Source organism: Acartia tonsa, chromosome 8 (genome assembly GCF_053477335.1).
Source record: "Acartia tonsa isolate MP-2025a chromosome 8, ASM5347733v1, whole genome shotgun sequence".
NCBI lineage: Eukaryota > Metazoa > Arthropoda > Copepoda > Calanoida > Acartiidae > Acartia > Acartia tonsa.
The window spans coordinates 35046799-35070356 of NC_137267.1; the positions used below are offsets into that span (position 1 = coordinate 35046799).

Below are 23558 nucleotides of genomic sequence, written 5' to 3' on the forward strand. Positions count from 1 at the left end.
AAAGCAAAACTAAAAGCTTATAAAAAGTATGAAGAAATAGCTTTAAAAATGTATGTTAGCTATGGTTAAAATGTATTTAAACTTTAATTAAAAATGTATGTTAGTCATGATTAAATATGTAGATACTATAAAAAGCACTTCCCTTAATCATCATCGATCCACGATTTATTACAAAGCGTGGCAACTCTATAATATGGGCTCTAACTTGAACCTTTATTTAATGTCCAGCCGTTTTCGAGATCCTAGAAGACATACATACATTCTTAATATCTTAGAATTTGCAAGTCCGAATGGGTTGTATTTTTCAAGGAAGCTTCATAATATATTGGGATAGTTTTAGGCTGTTTTCCTAAAATCTCCCGCCTTCCTCTACAGGCTAGAGGCGAGGCAACTACTTATCTAAAAGAGCCTTAACATAGGTCTCAGGATGGTTTTAGGTTACTTTATTTTTAGACTAGCGGCTACTCCCCCTAGAGGCCTCTAGGGGCACTTGTGGTGAAGGAGGGAAGTCGACCTCAACCCCTTTTCATTTTAATTTAAAAAAGAAAAAGGTTAATAATTTGGGGGAGGGTGGTAGTACTCTCCCTCAAAATAGATATAAATCTTCCCTGGACCTATTAGAAGCTTCACTGTAAAGAAGAACCCTATCGGTTCATCAGTTAACGAAATCTTTCGCTAAAGACGAAAAAAGCTTACTACTTTATATAATAGGATGCCTTGGGCTGGTTTGAGGTTATTTTCTCCCCATTTTTTACTTTTCCTTTGAATACAAAACCTTAGATTCCAACGGCGCAGCCACTAAATAGTGATATAGGAAAAGGATTAAACCTTTTGCTTTAGCTATGCTACTTAAATGGATGTTTTCATCCTTGTTTCGAAAACAAAACGCCATTACTAATTTATAAATTACTTGTTGAAACGCCATTTTTAATTTGTAATTAATGTCCGTGTATATATTTAAAATGTATTGCTTTAAATTACTTCAAATTACTCTTTATAGTGGAGTAACAATTGCATTTAAACAAAAATTTATGCATAGGAATAGATAGATAGATACACTAATAGAGAGATAGTTTGATAATTATACATGAGTTAGATAGACTAAACGAAAAATATATCGATTAATAAAAGATTGGCAAAAAAATTTAATTTAGGAATAGAATTTATAAAATAGATGGCTTTTAAGTATTTCACCACATAAATACCAATTTAGATAGATAGATTGATTGACAAATATCCTATTCAATTACATATATAATGTAGTACGGTTTATTTGTTGTTTTGTGAAAGTTGGAAAAACTGATAAATCCAGCTTTGTAATAATTTCACATACATAGTTTAACTGGGAGTTGTTGACAGTTTGAAATAACACATAAATGAATAGAAATGAAATATCCAATAAGTTACTAAACTAGATCAAAAAGAATGTTAATGTAATTATATGTTTATCATAAACGTATAATATGCATATAAATACAAATCACGATAAAGTGTACTGTGATTTTGTTCAGTAATTGTTTAGCCTTGTTGGCATTCGGTGCCGTTGAAAGTGTTCCCTCTCAAAGGGGCACTCTGTTAGTTAAAATGTTCTGGAAATAAAAAGGTAATAATTAAAAATTGCTATAAAATCTTAATTATTACAGTGTAATATCGAATATTGAAACAATGTGTATAAAAATAGTAATTGATCATTAATGTTTTATCAATTTCTTTGGAACACATTGGTCTAAAATAGTTAAAAATAAGTGCTTTATTTAATTTAGATCCAGACTGTCCTTTTGCTGTTGTCTGATTGGGCTTTTGGATGTATGGTAAGGTTTTATTTACTATTTAAAAGCCTTAATAGCCGATTTAATTTAAGAGCACTAAAGAAAAAGAACAGTAAATCCAAATGTTTTAAAATGCATTAGTATTGATTAATTAATTGTTGAGAATTCAAATAGCTAAAAAGAGCAAATTAGGTGCATTATTGTAACTTTGAATGCACAATGATTTTACTAGTACCAATAAACCTATCTTTAAGAGTGTACTTTGAAACTAAATGTATATTCTTTTTGTAGGTTAACAGTGTGGATTAGAGTAAATTCCAAGTACGAGTCAAGAGGCCTAGATGTGTGGAGATTCCTGTGCTAATGGACATCACCCCCCTTGTGTGCTACTTGGTTCCATGTTAACCTGCCAATAACATTCAGGCATAATAGTTTATAATAAGGACATATAGGTTATATCTAGGGATCCCTAAATTAGTTAAAGATATGTATATTATGTACTGGATAGAAGGTCATTAGATTAGAATAAGGTGTCACACTACTAATAAGAGAAAGAGGTCAACTAACTTTGCCCAAAATCCAGGCTAGAGCCATGTATACACAACCTACTGCTGCTCCTTCCAGTGCCCGTTGATCCCTGGATGGACCTTAGACCCATTGTTGTTGGTGTGGACTGCTAAGCTGTGCAATAGTCGGTAAGATATTACTGTATTTTTATAATAGAGATTAGAGGAATAGACTAACAATACTGAATGACTGCTAAAAATGTAGCATCAGATTCAAGCTTTAATTGAGAGTAACTATATTATAAGAGATTAAAGCTTGGCCCATGAAATTTCAGGACAGTATTGAAAATTAATTGATCCTCTAAATTCTTACACCTCTATTATTTCAGTTCAACGAGTGGATCAAGTCCAGTTGAGACCCACAGCCTTCTCCAATCAACAATCTCATTATTATTGAAGCCAGTGTTTCTTTATGCTGCAGATATTCTTATTCTTCTAATAGTTTATCTTTATTACCATTATTGTTATTTGTGTGTTTTTATTGTTGTATAAATTTAGCCAATTTCATTCCTTGCTTTTGTATTTCCGCACGTAATGGTCAAGATAATTTATAAGACATTGGGTAGTCTTACGTTCTAAAAAATCACCCAACATTGAACGACTAATACAGTTTACTGTTCCATTAAAGTTTGCTTCTGTTAAACAACTAGTTACTTTCCTCAATAGTTCAAAATCATTGAACTACTTTTGTATAGTTTATTCAACAACTATACTAATCATGTTTAAACAGTTAAAATAATTGAAAAATATTTCTTTGATTGACCATTACAGTTATATCTTTGTAAATTGGATAAATTTTAAACACATAAAATGGAATCCTCAAAGTCCTCAGTTTCTGCTGTTGCATTACAGGCAATTGAACTTATCAGACAGTTCCCTCTTGATTATCCTGATTGCTTCATTATTGAGTTTATTCAATTCTCAATATGTCCCAAATTGGTGTCAATGTATTCGTATATTTCTTCAAACATTGACATAATTGATACTGATCACATAGTGGCTGAAGGATTGACAGCCATAAGGCAGTTTTTGACAAAAGTAAAACATTGCCTAGCTGATCAGAATGCTCCTGATAACCTTTACTCTCCTAAAAGCTTTAGGACAGGTGTTTCAGTTTCTAACAAGGCTACATCTACTGACGCAGTAGATGGTATTCCTCTTGCACCAGTTGTTTCTCCATTGTTTGGTCAGGAAAAAGTTAAACAACTGGAGGTTAAAAATAAAGAGTTGATAAATATTAATAAAAGAATTATAAATCAGAATAGACATTTAATAAAGCTTTGGAATAAATTCAATAAAACTAAACTTGAATTTGATGGATTGGCTAAAGATAGTAATGCTGAAGTCCAAGGAAACTTTGTTGATGTTCATACAAATTGTATTTCTGATCCTGTAAAGGCTGATGCACATGTGCTTGTAGGAGAATCTAGTAACTCTACAAGTAATAATAGTACTGTTGACTATATTTCCCTTAGTAAGGCACAAAAAGAAAGATTTTTGTCTATTCTTTTGCGACCTAAACTAATTGATTCTAGATCTAGTCTGATTTCTTCTAGGTCTAGTGCAGATGATCTTGTTGATTCATCTAATGAATTATGTAATCGGAAGTCTAATCTTCAAATAACAGATCCCTTATGTGTTGATACAAGCAACCCTAGTAATCCTAGGCATGGCACAACTTCAAGTCCTAGTAATCCTAGGCACATCTCAATGTCAAGACCTAGTAATCCTAGGCACGACCCAACATCAAGTCCTAGTAATCCTAGGCACATCTCAATGTCAAGTCCTAGTAATCCTAGGCACGACCCAATGTCAAGTCCTAGTAATCCTAGGCACGACCCAATGTCAAGTCCTAGTAACACTAGGCACGACCCAATGTCAAGTCCTAGTAACACTAGGCACGACCCAATGTCAAGTCCTAGTAACACTAGGCACGACCCAATGTCAAGTCCTAGTAACACTAGGCACGACCCAATGTCAAGTCCTAGTAACACTAGGCACGACCCAATGTCAAGTCCTAGTAACACTAGGCACGACCCAATGTCAAGTCCTAGTAACACTAGGCACGACCCAATGTCAAGTCCTAGTAACACTAGGCACAGCACAATGTCAAGTCCTAGTAATCCTAGGCACAGCACAATGTCAAGTCCTAGTAATCCTAGGCACAGCACAATGTCAAGTCCTAGTAATCCTAGGCACAGCACAATGTCAAGTCCTAGTAATCCTAGGCACAGCACAATGTCAAGTCCTAGTAATCCTAGGCACAGCACAATGTCAAGTCCTAGTAATCCTAGGCACAGCACAATGTCAAGTCCTAGTAATCCTAGGCACAGCACAATGTCAAGTCCTAGTAATCCTAGGCACAGCACAATGTCAAGCCCTAGTAATCCTAGGCACAGCACAAAATCAAACTATAGTAAATACAGGCCTAAATCCTCAGGGCCTGATCAATCTCTTTCAACTAGTTTTCAATCAGAAAAACTAAGGTCTCCTAAATATTCTGAACAAGGTCCTAGAAAGACTAGGCAAAGCGCTAAGTTTAGTCAAAATAATTTTAGACAACCTTTCTCAGTTTCCTCTCAGCAGAGATCAGATTATATTCATCCTAGTAGAAATAAAAATAAGAGTATACTTAGGTCTAGACCAGTTAACCACAAAGCCAAGTTTCAATTGGAATTGATGACTGCACAGTTCTGTAACCTTTTACAGGCATTTAGCAATGCCTTATCTCCTTACAGCAACCGTGGCAATAGATTTTGATAGTTTTTGTTTTACTCAGTGTGTGTCACTGCCTCAAAATACTCAGTGTGTGTCACTGCCCCAAAATACTCAGTGTGTGTCACTGCCCCAAAATACTCAGTGTGTGTCACTGCCCCCAAATACTTGGTGTGTGTCACTGTCCCCTAATACTCGGTGTGTGTCACCGCCCCCTAATACTCAGTGTGTGTCACTGTCCCCTAATACTCTGTGTGTGTCACCGCCCCATAATACTCAGTGTGTGTCACTGCCCCCAAATACTCGGTGTGTGTCACTGTCCCCTAATACTTGGTGTGTGTCACGCCCCCTAATACTCAGTGTGTGTCACTGTCCCCTAATACTTGGTGTGTGTCACCACCCCCTAATACTCAGTGTGTGTCACTGCCCCCAAATACACGGTGTGAGTCACCGCCCCATATAGTTTCCAGGTGTGTGTCACCTCTTCAATTCCCAGGTGTTTGTCCAATAAAAAGACTTTATATCCTAGTAGTCTATAGTACTAGTCAAATAAAACTATTCTGACAAAAAGGCGTGGAAGTGTAACTCAGCAGGATTTATCAGCCTAATTGGCGGAGTGTTTTGTGAAAGTTGGAAAAACTGATAAATCCAGCTTTGTAATAATTTCACATACATAGTTTAACTGGGAGTTGTTGACAGTTTGAAATAACACATAAATGAATAGAAATGAAATATCCAATAAGTTACTAAACTAGATCAAAAAGAATGTTAATGTAATTATATGTTTATCATAAACGTATAATATGCATATAAATACAAAATCACGATAAAGTGTACTGTGATTTTGTTCAGTAATTGTTTAGCCTTGTTGGCATTCGGTGCCGTTGAAAGTGTTCCCTCTCAAAGGGGCACTCTGTTAGTTAAAATGTTCTGGAAATAAAAAGGTAATAATTAAAAATTGCTATAAAATCTTAATTATTACAGTGTAATATCGAATATTGAAACAATGTGTATAAAAATAGTAATTGATCATTAATGTTTTATCAATTTCTTTGGAACACATTGGTTTAAAATAGTTAAAAATAAGTGCTTTATTTAATTTAGATCCAGACTGTCCTTTTGCTGTTGTCTGATTGGGCTTTTGGATGTACGGTAAGGTTTTATTTACTATTTAAAAGCCTTAATAGCCGATTTAATTTAAGAGCACTAAAGAAAAAGAACAGTAAATCCAAATGTTTTAAAATGCATTAGTATTGATTAATTAATTGTTGAGAATTCAAATAGCTAAAAAGAGCAAATTAGGTGCATTATTGTAACTTTTGAATGCACATTGATTTTACTTTAAGAGTGTACTTTGAAACTAAATGTATATTCTTTTTGTAGGTTAACAGTGTGGATTAGAGTAAATTCCAAGTACGAGTCAAGAGGCCTAGATGTGTGGAGATTCCTGTGCTAATGGACATCACCCCCCTTGTGTGCTACTTGGTTCCATGTTAACCTGCCAATAACATTCAGGCATAATAGTTTATAATAAGGACATATAGGTTATATCTAGGGATCCCTAAATTAGTTAAAGATATGTATATTATGTACTGGATAGAAGGTCATTAGATTAGAATAAGGTGTCACACTACTAATAAGAGAAAGAGGTCAACTAACTTTGCCCAAAATCCAGGCTAGAGCCATGTATACACAACCTACTGCTGCTCCTTCCAGTGCCCGTTGATCCCTGGATGGACCTTAGACCCATTGTTGTTGGTGTGGACTGCTAAGCTGTGCAATAGTCGGTAAGATATTACTGTATTTTTATAATAGAGATTAGAGGAATAGACTAACAATACTGAATGACTGCTAAAAATGTAGCATCAGATTCAAGCTTTATTTGAGAGTAACTATATTATAAGAGATTAAACCTTGGCCCATGAAATTTCAGGACAGTATTGAAAATTAATTGATCCTCTAAATTCTTACACCTCTATTATTTCAGTTCAACGAGTGGATCAAGTCCAGTTGAGACCCACAGCCTTCTCCAATCAACAATCTCATTATTATTGAAGCCAGTGTTTCTTTATGCTGCAGATATTCTTATTCTTCTAATAGTTTATCTTTATTACCATTATTGTTATTTGTGTGTTTTTATTGTTGTATAAATTTAGCCAATTTCATTCCTTGCTTTTGTATTTCCGCACGTAATGGTCAAGATAATTTATAAGACATTGGGTAGTCTTACGTTCTAAAAAATCACCCAACATTTGTTTGTCCGTTAAGTTACGGCCTTGCTAACCTCTAAAACGTTTTCCATTAAGGGCGCAGCTTTGAATATTGTTATTAAATCATGATAAGTTTAAAATTTTAACACTTTTTAAAGTTTTTTTTATTCTTTTAGTGGTTAACTTTTCTGTGTCTGTAAAACAGGCTACAACCATCACAAGACCTATTCAAAGATCCCTATGCTGTATATTATCAAAAATAGTTAAATTTTCCTTTTTATTAAAGTTGTAAAGGAATATATACATCGGGGAGTAGATAGAAAGATAGATAGAAAGATGAAAAGATGGATGGATAGATGGATAAAAAGTGAATTAAATAGTATGCGTAAGTTATTTAATACTTGTGCTATAATAAAGAAACTGTTAGCTAAAGAAATTAACTTTATTTTTATGATCTAAAATGTGAATTTTATAGGCAATTTCAACAATATAGAATGTTAGTTACACTAATAGACGTGTTAGAATAGAGACATAAACTTAACTTTAACAATACAATAGACATATTAGAATAGAGATACAAACTATGTTTCAACATTTTAAATCATGAATTACACCAATAAACATATTAGAATAGAGATACCAACTATATTTCAACAATTTCGAACATGAGTTACGTCGATAGACATATTAGAATAGAGATCCAAACTAAATTTCATTAATAAAGATATTAGTTACTCTTATAGACATATTTAAAAAAAGATGATAAAAAAATTTAAAATTTAGATTATGAGTTACACAAAAGACATATTAGAATAGAGATACAATCTTTATTTCGACAATATAGAAAATTAGTTACACTATTGACATATTAGAATAAAGATAATTTCAATAATATAGAAGTTATACAAATAGACATATTAGAATAGATATACAAACTTTATTGCAACAATATAGAAAATTAGTCACACTAATATACATTAGAATAAAGATAATTTCAATAATATAGAAGTTATATTAATAGACATATTATAATGGATTAATGTTAACAATATACAATGCTATAGTTATACTAATAGATATATAAGCAGGGGCGTCCAAGCTTTTTATTTTGGGGGGGGTAAAATTTTTTAAGGGGGGGGTAAATTGTTTTTTGGGGGGGTAAAATGGCGCGCAAAGCGCGCCGCAAATTTTTTTTACCCCCCCCAAAATTTTTACCCCGGTGGTAAAATTTGCTTGGGGGGGGTAATTACCCCCCCTGAAACCTGTTGGTAGGGGTAAATTTAGTTTGGGGGGGGTAATTTAAATTTTATTAAATATATAGTATTAAAAATGCGCGCGAAGCGCACAAAAATTTTTTTTATTAGAGATTTTTTATTTTGGGGGGGTATTTACCCCCCCAAAATTGTTTGGGGGGGGTAAATACCCCCTTCTAAATAGTTGGGGGTGCCTACGGCACCCCCAGGGTAGGGGTAAATTTTAAATGGGGGGAGTAAAATAAAAAAATTTTTGGGGGGGGTAATCGCCCCATTACCCCCCCCCTTGGACGCCTATGTATATAAGAATAGAGATAATTTTAACAATATAAAAGTTAAACCGATAGACATATTAGAATAGATAATTTTAACAATGTAGAGATTACTCTAATAGATAATTAGAATAAAAATAATTTAAACAATATAAAAGTTACACCAATAGACATAATAGAATAGAGATATAAACTATATTTTAACATTATAGATTATGAGCTACACTAATAGACATATTAGAATAGATAAACAAACTTAATTTCAACTATAAAATGTCATTTATACTAAATACATATTAGAAAAGACCAACTACATTTTTTAATCATTATCCAAAGGTTTACTGCGATTTGTAATGACTTGCGCCTGTTTTTGAGTCAAGCTATTCCCTATTAAGTAAGAAATACATTTTCACTCACCTGACATACATATACACGGTAGCATGACAAAATGTTTAAGTTTATTTTATGAAATAGTAAAAGTTATTTTACCATCATAAAACACCCGTATACTTTGTTTCTTCCATTGTATAAATATCATAAAATGAACGTTCCTGCTTTTTAGCTAAAAACTTAAGTTAAAAGCTATCATAAACAAATTATAAGCAATTATGTTATGCAAAGATTTTTAAACCGTGAGGAAGAACTGTAGTAGAGAATTAAAGAAAATTTATAGGTATTCATATTGTTAACTTTAGACAATAGAATTAGGAGAGAAGAAGTATAGTGTGAACCCCTTTTTCGTAAATCTGACAAAGGAACTCCTCCAGCTGACAAAAAACTTTAAAAATTTTTCAAGTATATAATTTCTAGAAAGCTAACTTTATATTAAGGAATTCAACAATTCATAGCTAACTTATTAAAGGATTTGTAATATGCTTTACACTATACTAGAAAATAAATTTTAACACGATATAATTTACGTGAGAAAAGCTTTATCTTAAGAAATGCGACTTTTTACAGCTGACTCTTTATATGAACAAAATGAAAAAAATATGCCCTTTCCTCTTACCCATATGCGTACAGTGTATGCACAGTACAACGCTAGGTCCTGTTGAAAACGTAACGAACGTACTGTTGTATTGCTATTTGTTGTTATTTTATTTTTATATAATTTATTTCGAGGTAAACATGAAACAAACTATGAATTTTTGTATTTTAAATGTTTATAATAGATACGAATTACGAATTTAAGATTATAAATCATGTACATTTGAAGTCCGAGATATTATTTTTTTTGTTTTAATAGAAACTCAAGAAAAAAATATGATTTTATTAACTTAAATTCATAAAGGGATTTTTATTATTTTACAACGATTGCAATAGATGAAGCATATTTATTATTAATGCACAGATAAAACATAGATGTGAAACAACAATATGAAGGCAGTACTTCATGCGATGGACTTGATTCGAGTAAAAGTTGAAAGAACAGCTCTAATTAACTCTAATGAAAAAACTAGAAAACTTCAGTTTAATTCAACCAATGAGATTTCATGTATGCTCCGATGCGATTCATTTATTGGCTCAATCAGACATTACCTCTCTTTCTTAGTACCTTTATTCTTTAGACGAATCTAAAGTCTATACGTTCGTCTATTCACTTTAGTTTGTTATATTTAATATTTGCTGTTTTAAGCCATTTTGTTATTTATACACTCAAAAAACAGTAAACGAGTAGATGACTAATATATTTCGCAGCTGCAATTCAATAAATTTTTGCTAGCCTTAAACTTTTGCGTAAATATGTGTATACCCATTAAGAATGGCAAACGCAGTCTAAATTGCCTATAATGACGCTATTTGACGCAATTTCTGCACTCTTTAATCACTTAACGTATAAATGGTTCTCCTACGATTCATTTACTTTTACATTGCGTACATATTGTACGTTTTTACGTACCAATCTTATAACCAGTTAGCTATAAAGTACTAAACCACTGACTTACTTAAGTATGTTAAATAAATGGATGTAGAATATACGTGGATATTATGACACGGTGAATTTTTTCGTCAATGTATGTTGATAATATGGACCTCACTTATTAGTCAGTCCGTTCATTCAGTAGGAGGGGAGGGGATGGGGTAAAGGAGGTAGAAAGGGGGTATCGTTATTTTAGCCAGCTATGACTATCACTTTATTAGAGTACATTAAAATCTGATGCAACATCCAAGTAATTTATTTAAAACGATTGTCCTAAGGGATACACAAAATAAAATAAAAATTTGTTGTACAAATCTTGATAATTTTGTGTATCAATCCTAGATTTTAATGTATATTACGCAAATATTACATTTAATGATTCCCATTAGAAGTTTTTAAAAACGCCATTACCCTTGATTTTTGCATTATTAGGTCATTTTTAATTAGTGTTGAATGCGAAGCTTTTCTATAATTAGGACCGTCCATAACGGATAACTTTTATCATTAATTTATAAATTTTATAACTGTTCTGTCGATTTTTAACTTATTATGATGATTCCAATAACAGGTATCATTTACAAAGCGTATAACTTTATAATTGCTAGAAGGTTCTTAAATCCATTTTGAAGATGACAATTTTTTTAGCTTTTTTTTGATAATTGCTTGACTCATAAACGTACAATAAGTGGTTTATTAATATAAAATGTTACTTGTCTTAAAATATATCTTATTGATTTAAAAGGACAATATTCCAGGCAGAGATGGGACATTGGGATCTTTATTACACTAGTCCCCAAAGTTTTATAATAACGTTTACTTATTTGTAAGCTTAGCAGCTTTGGGGACTTGTATAGAATTTGATTGGTAGATTACCTTACTTGAGTGTTTAAACGTTTCATCAACTAATTGTAATCTACACAAGGGGTAATTTTGTGTATCGTCAATGGGGATGTGTACATCGATTCATATGCCATTGTCTTATCCCTTTAGATCCCTGAAAATATACATTATACAATTGTCTTATTAAAAATAGGAAAAAATGCATTTCTTCAATAGGAGCATTATAAAATATTATATTCCTATTGAAAATTGTTTCTTAGAATATTTATTCTTTACCCTTGGCATCTGTGGTTATTTTTTAGCCCAATTTAAAAAAAAGAACAGCTGCCTGTTTTAATGTTTATTTGCTTAATGGCTTCAAAATTACACAAATACTACTTTTATATAAACTATTTTCTGCACCACTACATTAGAGGGAAATGGAGCTTTCATTGTAAGACTTAAGAATTAGTATAATATAAATAACTGTATTAAAGACAAGCGGCTTCGATGGACTCTAAGGTAAGGGGGGGGGGGAAGTATACCCTTCACTTTCAATTTAAATTTTTTCCAGGTGCTATTTTTCTTGGTAAGATAGAGATACACCCCCCCCCCCTAAAATAGCTAAAATCTTTTCCTGTACCTGTTAGAGGCTTCACTGTAAAAAATAACCATATCAACTCAGCGGTTAGATCAACGAAAAAAGCTTACTACTTCATATAATAGGATAATACATATTAGATCATCTCTCTCTATACATTTTTATGTAATTCAACTATATAATCATTTTAAACCTAATAAGAAAAAAAGTAAAAAATTTCCAAACGGTCATAAAAGGCTTAAATTTGACCGAATTCTTTTATTGTTTAAAACAGTTTTTTAACCTTTTTTTTATCAGTTTAGAGAAGTCAAGGTCAAATATTTATTGAATGCACTTAAGGGTTTATAAAAATGTTTTTTTTCTAATTCTTAAAAATCACATTATAAGTTATTTTCAACTGGCTATTATTTGTTTGAAAATCAAATTTAAGGAGAAGTATTTACCCCTTAATTGCAGATAAAAACGCACAGGTTTATTGGTGTCTTTTTATAACCCTTTTAAACTCTGTTTTTACGATATTGTTCATTTTTAAGGACACTTAATGGCAAAGTTTTAGAAAATAGATAATGTTCCTGAGAAATAAAGTAGAAGAACAGGGAAAGAAATAACAAGTAAATTGAGATTAAAAGAACATAAAAATATCAAAATATACATTAGATTAATTGTCAGGCGCTTTCACTAAAGTGCCTAGTCGAACACAGACCACCCCCCCCCCCATCATTATTTTGAAATACGTTGAAATTAAGGGGGAATTGTTAGTTTTTTTTGCTTCGTTATTTCTCTAGGTCAGGTTAGGTAAAATTTATTGGGTACTGGATAGCTCCGCAGGGTTATGGCTACCTTCGGGGGTTAGGCATAAGAAAAAGCAACCTAACATACAATAAATTTATTTTAAAAATAAAGGGGGGATCAGTGCTCGGTTATTTATATAGATTAAAGAACCAATTTTAACCTCTTAATAGGTGTTTTTATTAAAAATATGAAAGCAAAATTAGAAAAAATATAATACTTATCCGAAACTTTGGGCAAAGTGAGGTAGTTTTATTACCTTTCAAACAGTAGTGAAAGTATCTGTATGTGTGTGTGTGTGTATGTGTGAGTGTGTGTGTGATGAGTTAGGGTGTGTGTGATGGAATAAAAGAAGGGTCAAAGTTTCATATAATTCACATAAAAAATATTGAAAAATTAAATAAATCACATAAAAATAGCATAATTGGGTTACTATCCACCTCCCATCTTAACAACTAAAAAACTCATATTTCTAAAAGTTAAAATGCTTCATGATTTTCAGCCGAACTTTGTTTTTGCAATGGAAATATTTAAAAAATCATCTACTATTCTCTTTTTCCGTGCTTGACGCATTTTTTACAACCTAATAAAAGGGTTATTTTACATCTTTTAAACTACAGTTAAAATTTTGATTCATGTTTTGGGTATTTTTACTGCATAGCTGCAGTTTTTAAGTATATTTTAAGTTTATTTTAGTCAAGGGTCTGTTTATTACACTAGTCCCCAAAGTATTAAAGTAAAGTTTTCCTATTCGTTGCCTTAACAACTTTGGGGACTTTTATTGAAAATTGATTAGTTGGTTCATTGAGCAACCACTAATTGTAATCTACAGAAGGGGTACTTTTGTGTATCATAGTTGGAGATACACATCAATTTATCGGCCATAGTCTTATCAATTTAGATCCTTGATCTATTATCTAAGAAAATCAATATCTATCTACCATTATTATCTTTAAATATCTTTCTATGTAGGATTCTAACTTTCTACAGAATTTATCTATTCTACTTTATGCCTTGCTTTTTTAATGTACTAGTGGCCGTTCCCCTAGCATCTAGGGGACATGTTTTTTAAGATCAAATAATAAACATCCCCAGAATTAAATCTTAAAATGTATTAACGTTGAAACACCCTGAGACCTATGTAAAGCTTGGAGAACTCAAACGTACAGAAGTCATCGAATTTTAAGCTTCAGATAAAATAACCATACTACTTTATATTTTAAGATATTTTTATCTACGTTTCTTTTCCTATATTTTTGTATCGATCTATCGATATATCTGTCAATCTATTCGCCATCTATTTATCTGTTTGTAGACCGATCTATTTTTTTTCTCTCTATTTATTTATTTAAGGGCTCGGCAGCCGCACCTTCAGTGTTTCAGCAGTTACAACGGCTAAAAGCCGCTTCAATAGGCGACTGGGGCTTTGGGTGGCTGACTTTGAATTTTTTTGAACACAGTAATAGTGTCTGACTGATTATGACGTAACAAAAAAAAATTAGCCAATGAGAGGCCGTTATTGACCAATGGTAAAATTTATAGTGGCCTCTCATTGGCTAATTTTTTTTGTTACGTCATAATCAGTCAGACACTATTACTGTGTTCATTTTTTTGGCTAAGGCTTCCAGTGGATTATTTTTTCTCAAAGCCGCACGGCTGCGACTGTTGCTGGTGGGTGGCTGAGAAAGCCGCGTGGCTGATGATAACGCTTAGGCTCCGGCTGCCGAGCCATGATTTATCTTTGTATCTATCTATGAATGTAAAACAATTATCTTATCTTACTTTACGATGTGTTTTAATGGTTGTAACTTAAAAAGGCTGATTCACTGGGACAAGAATTTTATCATTTAAATGTTAAAAGCGAAGTTGTACATAAAAAAATTAAAAATTTATTCTATGTTTTTAACTTTTATGTTTACTTTATATTGAACTAGCGGATTCGCTACTAGCCTCTATATAGGGGCTATGCCCCAAGAGGTGATTTAAAAAAAGAAAAGCGGTGGTTTTAAGTTTTAATTACCTGCCTAAAAAAAAGAGGGGGAATTATTTTTTTTCGGGGGTGTCCCACCCTCAAGAAAATAGCTTAAAACCACCACAGGACCAGTAGATATATTCCCTTAAGAGTAAAATCCAATCGAGTCATTGGTTACCGAGATCTTAAGGGACAGACGGATGGACGGACTGACAGGCTTTATTCTTCTTTGTATTATTGATTATTTGCTAAAACCAACAATTTTTTTCTCACATCTTACTCTAAGAGTGTATATGATATGTAAATATTTATAACGATTTAATCGACTTATTTTTGAGATCTTTAAGAACATATTTCAAGTTTAATAACTGTAGCAATTTTCTATTTCTGGGTGTGGTTATTTTTTGGTTAATTTGTATTTTCAAGGTGTAGTTACTATTCCTAGCCCCTTAAACCAGGACTGAGGACCCTATAAAAAAAAGAAGCACTATCAAAGAACCAAGTCGGTCCAGTGGTTAGTGAGATATTTTAGGAAAGAAAGACAGACGAAATGACAGAAAAACAGACATACTTGCAGATAGACAGACAGACACACATACAGACAGACAAACAAACAGACAGACACACAGATAGACAAAAAGAAAGACTCCCTGCTTTTGTCTAAGGAATAATCCTAATGAACTCTGCAACGACAGTAAATGTTTCTACTCAAGTTACTCTAGATATTTTTGCATACTTTTGGATATTGCCTATAAACAGCAAAAAAACTGCAGTCCTTATTTGAAGAGTGTTGTAAAGTGTAAATTTATTTTGATATTAATACCAAATACTGAACACAATGTCTACGTAATTGTCAGGTAAATTTCTAATTGATAATATATTAGCAATGACATTTTTAACTAATGCCAACACAAAACTTTAATGTTTCATATAAAATGAAAAAAAGTGTAAGAAAATATTTTTTCTTTTTTTTTTGCTAATTCTTTAATCTGTCACTTTGAAAAAACTACTTTGCTCTTCAAAATTCGCAAGTTGTCCATTTGCAAAAATTGGGTTGCAGTCATTTTAAGTCATAAAATTATTCATTTTTATCTTTTTATATTCATAGAATGGTTGTTTTCCCTTAAAGTGCTAATCAAGCAACGAAATCCCCCCTCTCCCTTTATTCTTGTATAACATTTAATATAAAAGTGGTAATGTTTTTTTCTTCCTATGCCTAACATTTGCGGAGGCCCTAAACCTATAGGGCCTATAACTGCGAAGCCTATACCTGTGGTGTCTTAACCCTGCGTGGCTACCCTGTAGCATATATAACCTAACCTAACCTTACATAAAATAGTAAACAAACAATCAGTATAAATCTATATTATTTTTTGGAACCTAGTAATAGTGTCTAACTTTTTATCTTTGTGACGTAACAAAAATCGAAGGATGAGAGGGGAGGTGGGAAAGGAAACCCCTAAAAAAGAGATGGATTTTTGTTACGTCACAAAGATAAAAAGTTAGACATTATTACGAGGTTCATTTTTTGTTTATATGAATTGGGAGGTACATTAATTCATTGTTTATTGTCCTATACCTTAAGATACCAGTCTTTAATGGTTATAAAAACGCCATTAAAAATATAATCATAATTCTAAAAGTAATAGTTTTGTTTATAAATTTATTATAAAACTTAAAATATGGATTTACATTCCGTCATTTTATTTAGGAACACAGTAATAGTGTCTGACTGATTATGACGTAACAAAAAAAGATTAGCCAATGAGAGGCCGTTATTGACCAATGGTAAAATTTATAGTGGCCTCTCATTGGCTAATTTTTTTTGTTACGTCATAATCTGTCAGACACTATTACTGTGTTCATATTTTTACTATTCAAAGTAGTGGCGTGCACAGTGGCACGGGGGTGTAAAGGGAAAGATAGACCAGTCCAATTTCAATTTTAAGGTTGGTGTTGACACCCCCCCCCCCCCCTACATATTCCTATCGCAAGCCACTAATTTTGAGAAAAAGGTGAAAAAATCAATAAAAATTAAAATATAATATAAACAGAACATAAAAATTGTTCTTAACAATTTTTTTATTTGATTGTTTATATATTAAATATGTATTTATTCATTGGTTCTTGCATATAAATAGACATTATATTTGTGTGTGTGTGTATGTGTGTGTGTGTGTGTGTCTGTGTATAGGATAGATTGTACATAAGAAGGGAAGGAAAAGTAATAAATCAGCCTGACTTTTCCCCCACCCCCCTTTCCTCTACAGAAATGTTGTTAGGTTGGTGGGAGGGTGTATACCCCCCCCCCCTACTGGCATCTATCCAAGTGCCCGCCTTTTGATATATGGTTACCCCCAGAATAAAGAGATCTAACACAAGGTTATTAATACAGGTTATTATTTATATTTTTTTTGCTAGTTCAGATATTTTTTGAAATTCTGTTCATAGACGTCCAAGGGTGGGGCTAAAGGGAAGTTTACCCCCCTCAAACCTTAAAGCCATTCATTTTACCCCTTAAATTCTAAATAATACCTTATATTAACTCATATTACCCCATTCAAAATAAATGCTTAAACGTCCTTAATTCTGGGTTGAGATATGAAGGGAATAAATTCGTTAGTCCTTTTAAATGGTTGTTTATAGTAAGAAACTCTATAACAAGAAAACTTTTTAAAAGGAAGGAAAAAAATCAACAATCTATAAAAAGGTTTTTTTAGTGAGGTAAAATATGATGAACCTTTAATGTATAACCTTGATTGTACCTTAGAAGAATATAAACCTATACTTCCAACTCGCCAAATTCTCTATCTTCATTTCTCTCTTTCTACTTTTTTTTCTTTTGGGGGGGGGGGGGCTGTCTTTGATTTTATCTTTCTTTTTTGAGGTTTGTCTTTTTATTTTTTTTTCACATTTTTTCTTTTTCAGATCCGACTATTTTCTTCTTAATCAACCTCTCTCTTTATTTTTCTAATTATAGGTTTATATCTTTCTTAATCAACCTCTCTCTCTCTCTCTCTCTCTCTCTCTCTCTCTCTCTCTCTCTCTCTCTCTCTCTCTCTCTCTCTCTCTCTCTATTTATCTATCTTTCTCTATATAGGTTTCTATCTTCCATAATCAACCTCTCTCTCTCAATCTCTTTTTCTGTAGGTAAAGCCCAGCATGAATCATTCTTAAGTTGGTCCTAAGTCATTCGATCTTTCCCCATAACAATTAAAATACAGCAAGGAACAGCTGTAATTTTATTGTGATATTATAGGATCTGATGTTTCTAGGAATAGTTTGTATTCTGGACCCCTAATACCTCCGTCTACTTCATCATGTAGAGAAGTTACACCAACATTAGACTGGAATACAAAAGTTTTACAATGTGCAATACGTTATTATGGAAACAAAATAAACCCTTTTAAGATTAGGTTATTTCTGGGAAAGTTTAAGACAGCCGTCAAAATTAAATTAAAGCAACTAAAGTTTTAAGCCATGTATGATGAAATAACATAATCCTTAAAAAACTTTGGGTACCTGTTTGATTTACTATTCAATGTCGCCTAGGCCCTTGAAAACAAAATTTATAATGTGTATAACCAATCAGTAAATTAGGTTAATTCTACCAAGAGAAATAACCTGAAATTAGTTAGTTACAACAACTTTTTTTAAATTGTTTTTTTTAATTGAATATTTTCTATTATGTATAAGATTAAGGATTTAAAGAGAAAAGACAATGTCTGATAAATTAATAATATTCCCCAAAGTCGTTGAGCCTATGAGAAAACGTAATTATAAAACTTTGGGGACTAGTGTAATACACAGCCCATTGTCTCCTTATATATATTTTTCGATTGCATTCTGATTTTCTATGACAATTGTGTTTATGTTGAGACATCTTTAGACATCCAGTTGAATTTTAAAGTTAAAACATGACGGTTTCAATGAGGCTTACACTCGGATGCCGAGCCCTTGTATATTTTGTAGTTTTACTATTATTTGTATTTATTATGGATATTTGTGTGTTTTTCTTCCTAAACTTATTTTTCTTTTGCATTTTGTTATTTGTACCAATGTTATCCCTGTTATTCTGTAAGTGAAGATATTTTGTACTCAGCATGAACTGCCAAGATATGCTTTACCACCCTATTTGCCCCCCAATCTTTCTCCCCATTTCCCCCCCAATATTTGGGTCGAATTTGATCCACTGACAAGTGAAATAGGAATTATTGTAACTGGTTTCTACCCCATCCCTAATCCTCTACCCCACTTTTGCTTTCATTACAAAATTCTTCCATGCAAACTTAACAACGCTACTCAATAATGTAGCTCACCAAATTTACACATAAACTGACATTAAAATGCGAAATACATATCATTCATTATGAAAATGATATATCCATGTGCGTCTGTCGATAAAAAGAGAAAGACGCAATCACTCATTTAGCTCTTTATTTTTAATTTTTTGAGTTTAAAACTATTGTACTCAGCTAATCCTTGGCCGACTTAGGCTTTTAATTATATCCTGGCCGAGACAAATTTAGATCAGTTGACTAATCAAAAATCGGTTCAGTTAGAGGGATACCCAACGTCTCATTTTATTGCTTCCCAAGTCTTATAACTACGTTGTAATAATATGTAACCCCCTAAATTAAGTTTAGAGAAATGTGTACTATATATATTTAAATCACGCCCCTACCGCGTGGGTTAGTTTGGCACTCCTTTGTCAACAACCAATATTTGCCCCCCCAAACTTTCTTGTACTTTTTTTCTTACGTTGTCCCCCTTCCCTCCACTTTTGGTCTCTCTTGATTTATCTTCTATCTCATAGAAAAAAATGTCTAGAAAAAAATCGTGTTTCAGTTTGTTTGATTATGTATAACTAGCGGCTCTGTCCCTATCATCTAAGGGCTCTTATTTAAAGGGGTATATGTACATGGGGCAGAAAAATAGTCTAAAATCATCTGACGGGTTAAATCTAAAAGTCTAAAACCTTCCCTGGACTTATAAAAAGCCTCACTTTAAAGGAGAACCATATCCGTTCAGTGGTTCGCGAGATCCTTCGCTACAGGCAAAAAAAGCTAACAACTTTAATAGAATAGGACAATTCTTCCCTCCAAATTTTGTGTCAAATTTTTTATAGGAATGATCTTTTAAATGGTTAAGATCCAATTCTTACAATAAAAAAAAATATTTTCTATTTTCATTCTATGAAAATTCCTTTGAATATCTAAGTTCTATTTCTATCCTATCTAAATCAAGATCCAGTTTTCTTTCTTTTTATTTAAACGAGTAGTTATCAAAGCTTCTCTATAACAAGTCAGGTTTAGTTTTTGTGTTCATTTGTTTGTTGCTAAACATATTTAAAACGACAGAAAATAGCCTTTAATTTCGGGCAAGCTTTGTGTTGATCCAAAGTAGGTATTTTCTTTCCTAAACTACACTATGCTCTCTAATGTTTTTCCTTGACCAATCCCTCCCCCTCCTTCTTATATTTTCAAATACCCTTTTCCACATAAAGAAATTAAAAGTTATCTTCAAATGTTGCTATTGTTATCTAATTTTCTAACTGGCAGGATAATACCTGGAATCTTCATTGAAGAGTAAGGACGTACTGGTAGGGGGTAAAGTGGTGATAACCTCCTCCCGCCCCCCCACAAAAACTGGGGCGTGTCGTAATTTTTAAAATATATTAAATTTACAACCCAAAAATAAAAAGCTTGGACTTTTGTTTAGGACCTAAATTTTCAAGGAAGTTTCGTTCTGTTCACGCTATGGTTGAGGCCATTTGTTTATGTATACTGTATAGAAGTCAATCTCTCAAGAGAAATAGTCATTGCTATTTAATTTTGTTGATTGTGCTGGTTACTTTAAACACCATAATAAGACATATAGCCTAGTGAATAATAAGGGCTACACAGGAGGGGACCCAAACCATTGATTAATGGCTGGTCTGCATAACAGGGATAGGTAGTAGGGAGAGTTTGATATATTGACTAGCAGAACCGACTGAGATTTAAAAACATTTTATTCTGTATTTGAAAATTTACTATCATCTTGAAAAAAAAAAATTAGTTTTTGTCTGCCATATACATACTAATATTTTTTTATATTATACTTCCCAATCTCATTCTAATCTCCTATTGGTCAAATAAAATCAACCAATCAGGATTAAGAATTATTGGCATACAATTATTTATGTTTTTGTACACGAAAATTTAAAATAGACATATCAAACGGCGACTATAGCTCATTGGTAGCTAACAAAAATATATTGAAAATGTCTTTAAAACATTATTAAAATCCTTCCTACCAAATACCCATATCTACAATGTAATATTTCAATTGTATTATTGTATACATGTGACTATTATTAAAAAGCTGAAACGATTTGAATAATAGCTTAACACCAAGAAGAAAAAAACATATAAAAAACTGTGTTAAAAGAAAAATGTAAAGATATAACTCAATCAACTCTGAAAGTGGCGTCTTATCGCATAAATAAAGGATATTGTAAATAGGCCAAAAAGGAGATGTGGAGACTTTAGGTCAGGTTAGGTACTGAGTGGAGAAATTATCTTGCGGGATTTATATCTGCGATGAAGAAGCCCTACGGGGCCACCAAGTACCAACTTGAGTAAGCAGGCAAACAAAAAACTATCCATGCCCCTTTTTATTTCAAAATTAAATAGTGGTTTCTGAGCTCGATAAGGCAATTTGTGTCTAATTGCCTAAAAAATGGAATGATACCATTTATAATGGTGTATTTAGTGTAATTCTAGCCAAGGATCGAACACATCGCCTACCAAATAACTAGCGGAGACGTTTTTTTACCAATTCCCAATATTCCTGCTTTTTTTCTGTATGCACTTTGGCTTCGTCTTATCAAGAGTTATGTTTTCAATATTTCAAGCAAAACTAAATTTATTAACATGCAACGTTTGGCCTACATGCATGGGGGTAGATTCTAGAAATTTCATAACAGAATAGAGTCCATATTCTAAATTTATGTTTCAAACATTTTACTCAAAAAATCGGTATGATTCTAAAAGTAATTTATACAAAAGTCTATTACTGAATTAAGAGTATGATTATTCTCAATGATCAGGCTTTAAGCATTTTATAACAGAACAAAAGAAAAAATAAGAAATGTTCATCTACCACATATCTATGACTTTTTTTTAAATGGCGATTTTTTACAGTTAATTTTCCACCGTTGGTGGTGACAAACCGACGTTTTTTAATTAGTATTGTTAATAACTACTGTAAAGCTAGAGAAAATTTATCAAAAAATTGAACCTATTTTATTATTTCATGTTTTCTACCGTTATCATCGTTTGTAATGGCAAATAACGGTGTCACTGCGGTAAAATTATTTTAATCTTCCTGAATTTTAAAAATGAACAACTTTGCTCCTGATTGTGTCTTGGTGTCTTATCTACATAGTTTTCAAGCTAGGATAGGGAGCATTTTATCCCCCCTTGCCAACACAGAATAGCACAACATGTTATATGTATTCATTTTTCAAATTATGTATTTTTATCGCTAAAATTTAAAAGCTATCATGGTTTATGTTAAAGCTATAAATCATTGCCCTTTAGAATTGCACACACCACTATCGAAAAGTTAACAATTCAGCAAAGTTTTACACAATAGCGAAATTGAAATTAGCTGCAAACCTAGTAATCATTAGAGCAATACGTCAAAAAAAACAGATGGACAGACAGACTAAAAGACCGACTTACAAACGGTCATACCAAAAGTAATAGAGAATAATAGTTTCAAACAACAGACTTGAAACCTTTCTGGCAATTTCTTGAACGCGTTACACCATTCGCTATAGAAGTTTTACATGAACACTGATAGCGTTGTTGCACGGTGTTGTGTATATGGTTTTCAAACCATTAGACTTGTAAAATTATGGATACAGCAATAAAGTCACAAAAGGAGCAACTGGACCATCTCTAACATTTTAACCCCTTGATTTTTATCAGTACAGCTACTGTATAAGATTTTGTGTGTATCTGTCTTTTCTCTTTGTCCTTCTGTCCACCTGTCTGTCTTATCTGTCTGTCTTTTCTCTTTGTCCTTCTGTCTGTCTTTTCTCTTTGTCCTTCTGTCCACCTGTCCATCTGTCTGCCTGTAGTGCTATGTTTCCTTTTATGTCTTTTTAGTTTCTTCCTGTTTAATAATTGTAGAAATAAGGAATGACTATTTAGATAACCCCTTTAGATACAAAAAGATCAAATAAAGAAAATATGGATTATTTGCATTAAAAAATTATTCAAAAAAGGTTTTTAGCGAAATTTTTTGTAATGTATCCATAAACTAATAAATTTATTTAAAACAACGTATTAACAATAATTTCTACTTAGCAATAATAAATATGGTTTGGGAGACGACTTATCCACAAAAAAAACCGGCGTCAAAGGGCTAAATATGAATCATTAAAAAAATGTAGATAAAGGTGTAGGATGTCTTTCTGTTAATTTGTTTCAATTCATAATAATACACTTAAATGTTGTTAGGTTGGAGGATGATGGGCTAATTCATAGCCCAATTTTGTACAATAAATATTTTTTTTTTAAATAGAGGTAAAAGAGCTCAGTATTTTTGACTTGCAGCTTTATGACTATTTTACAATGGGTAGGCTAAATCATCCAAAAGAAAAAACAATGGAAATTCA

At 32.3% G+C, this 23558-nt stretch overlaps 1 protein-coding gene across 2 annotated transcripts; it reads left to right on the forward strand.

Annotated features, from left to right (window-relative positions):
* The first annotated feature begins 1438 nt into the window (after nt 1-1438).
* LOC145326802 (uncharacterized) lies at nt 1439-7215 on the forward strand. 2 transcript variants are annotated; one of them, XM_080170218.1, is made up of 8 exons: nt 1439-1603; nt 1764-1811; nt 2061-2192; nt 2353-2464; nt 2665-5994; nt 6155-6202; nt 6434-6837; nt 7038-7215. In XM_080170218.1, exon 5 carries the CDS (start codon nt 3146-3148, stop codon nt 5093-5095), a length of 1950 nt encoding a protein of 649 aa, XP_080026344.1. In that variant the 5' UTR covers nt 1439-1603; nt 1764-1811; nt 2061-2192; nt 2353-2464; nt 2665-3145; the 3' UTR covers nt 5096-5994; nt 6155-6202; nt 6434-6837; nt 7038-7215. The 2 variants fall into 2 exon arrangements, with proteins under 2 accessions (XP_080026344.1, XP_080026343.1); XM_080170217.1 differs by lacking the exon at nt 1764-1811 and having other exon boundaries at nt 1509-1603; nt 2061-2464.
* The last annotated feature ends 16343 nt before the right edge of the window (nt 7216-23558 follow it).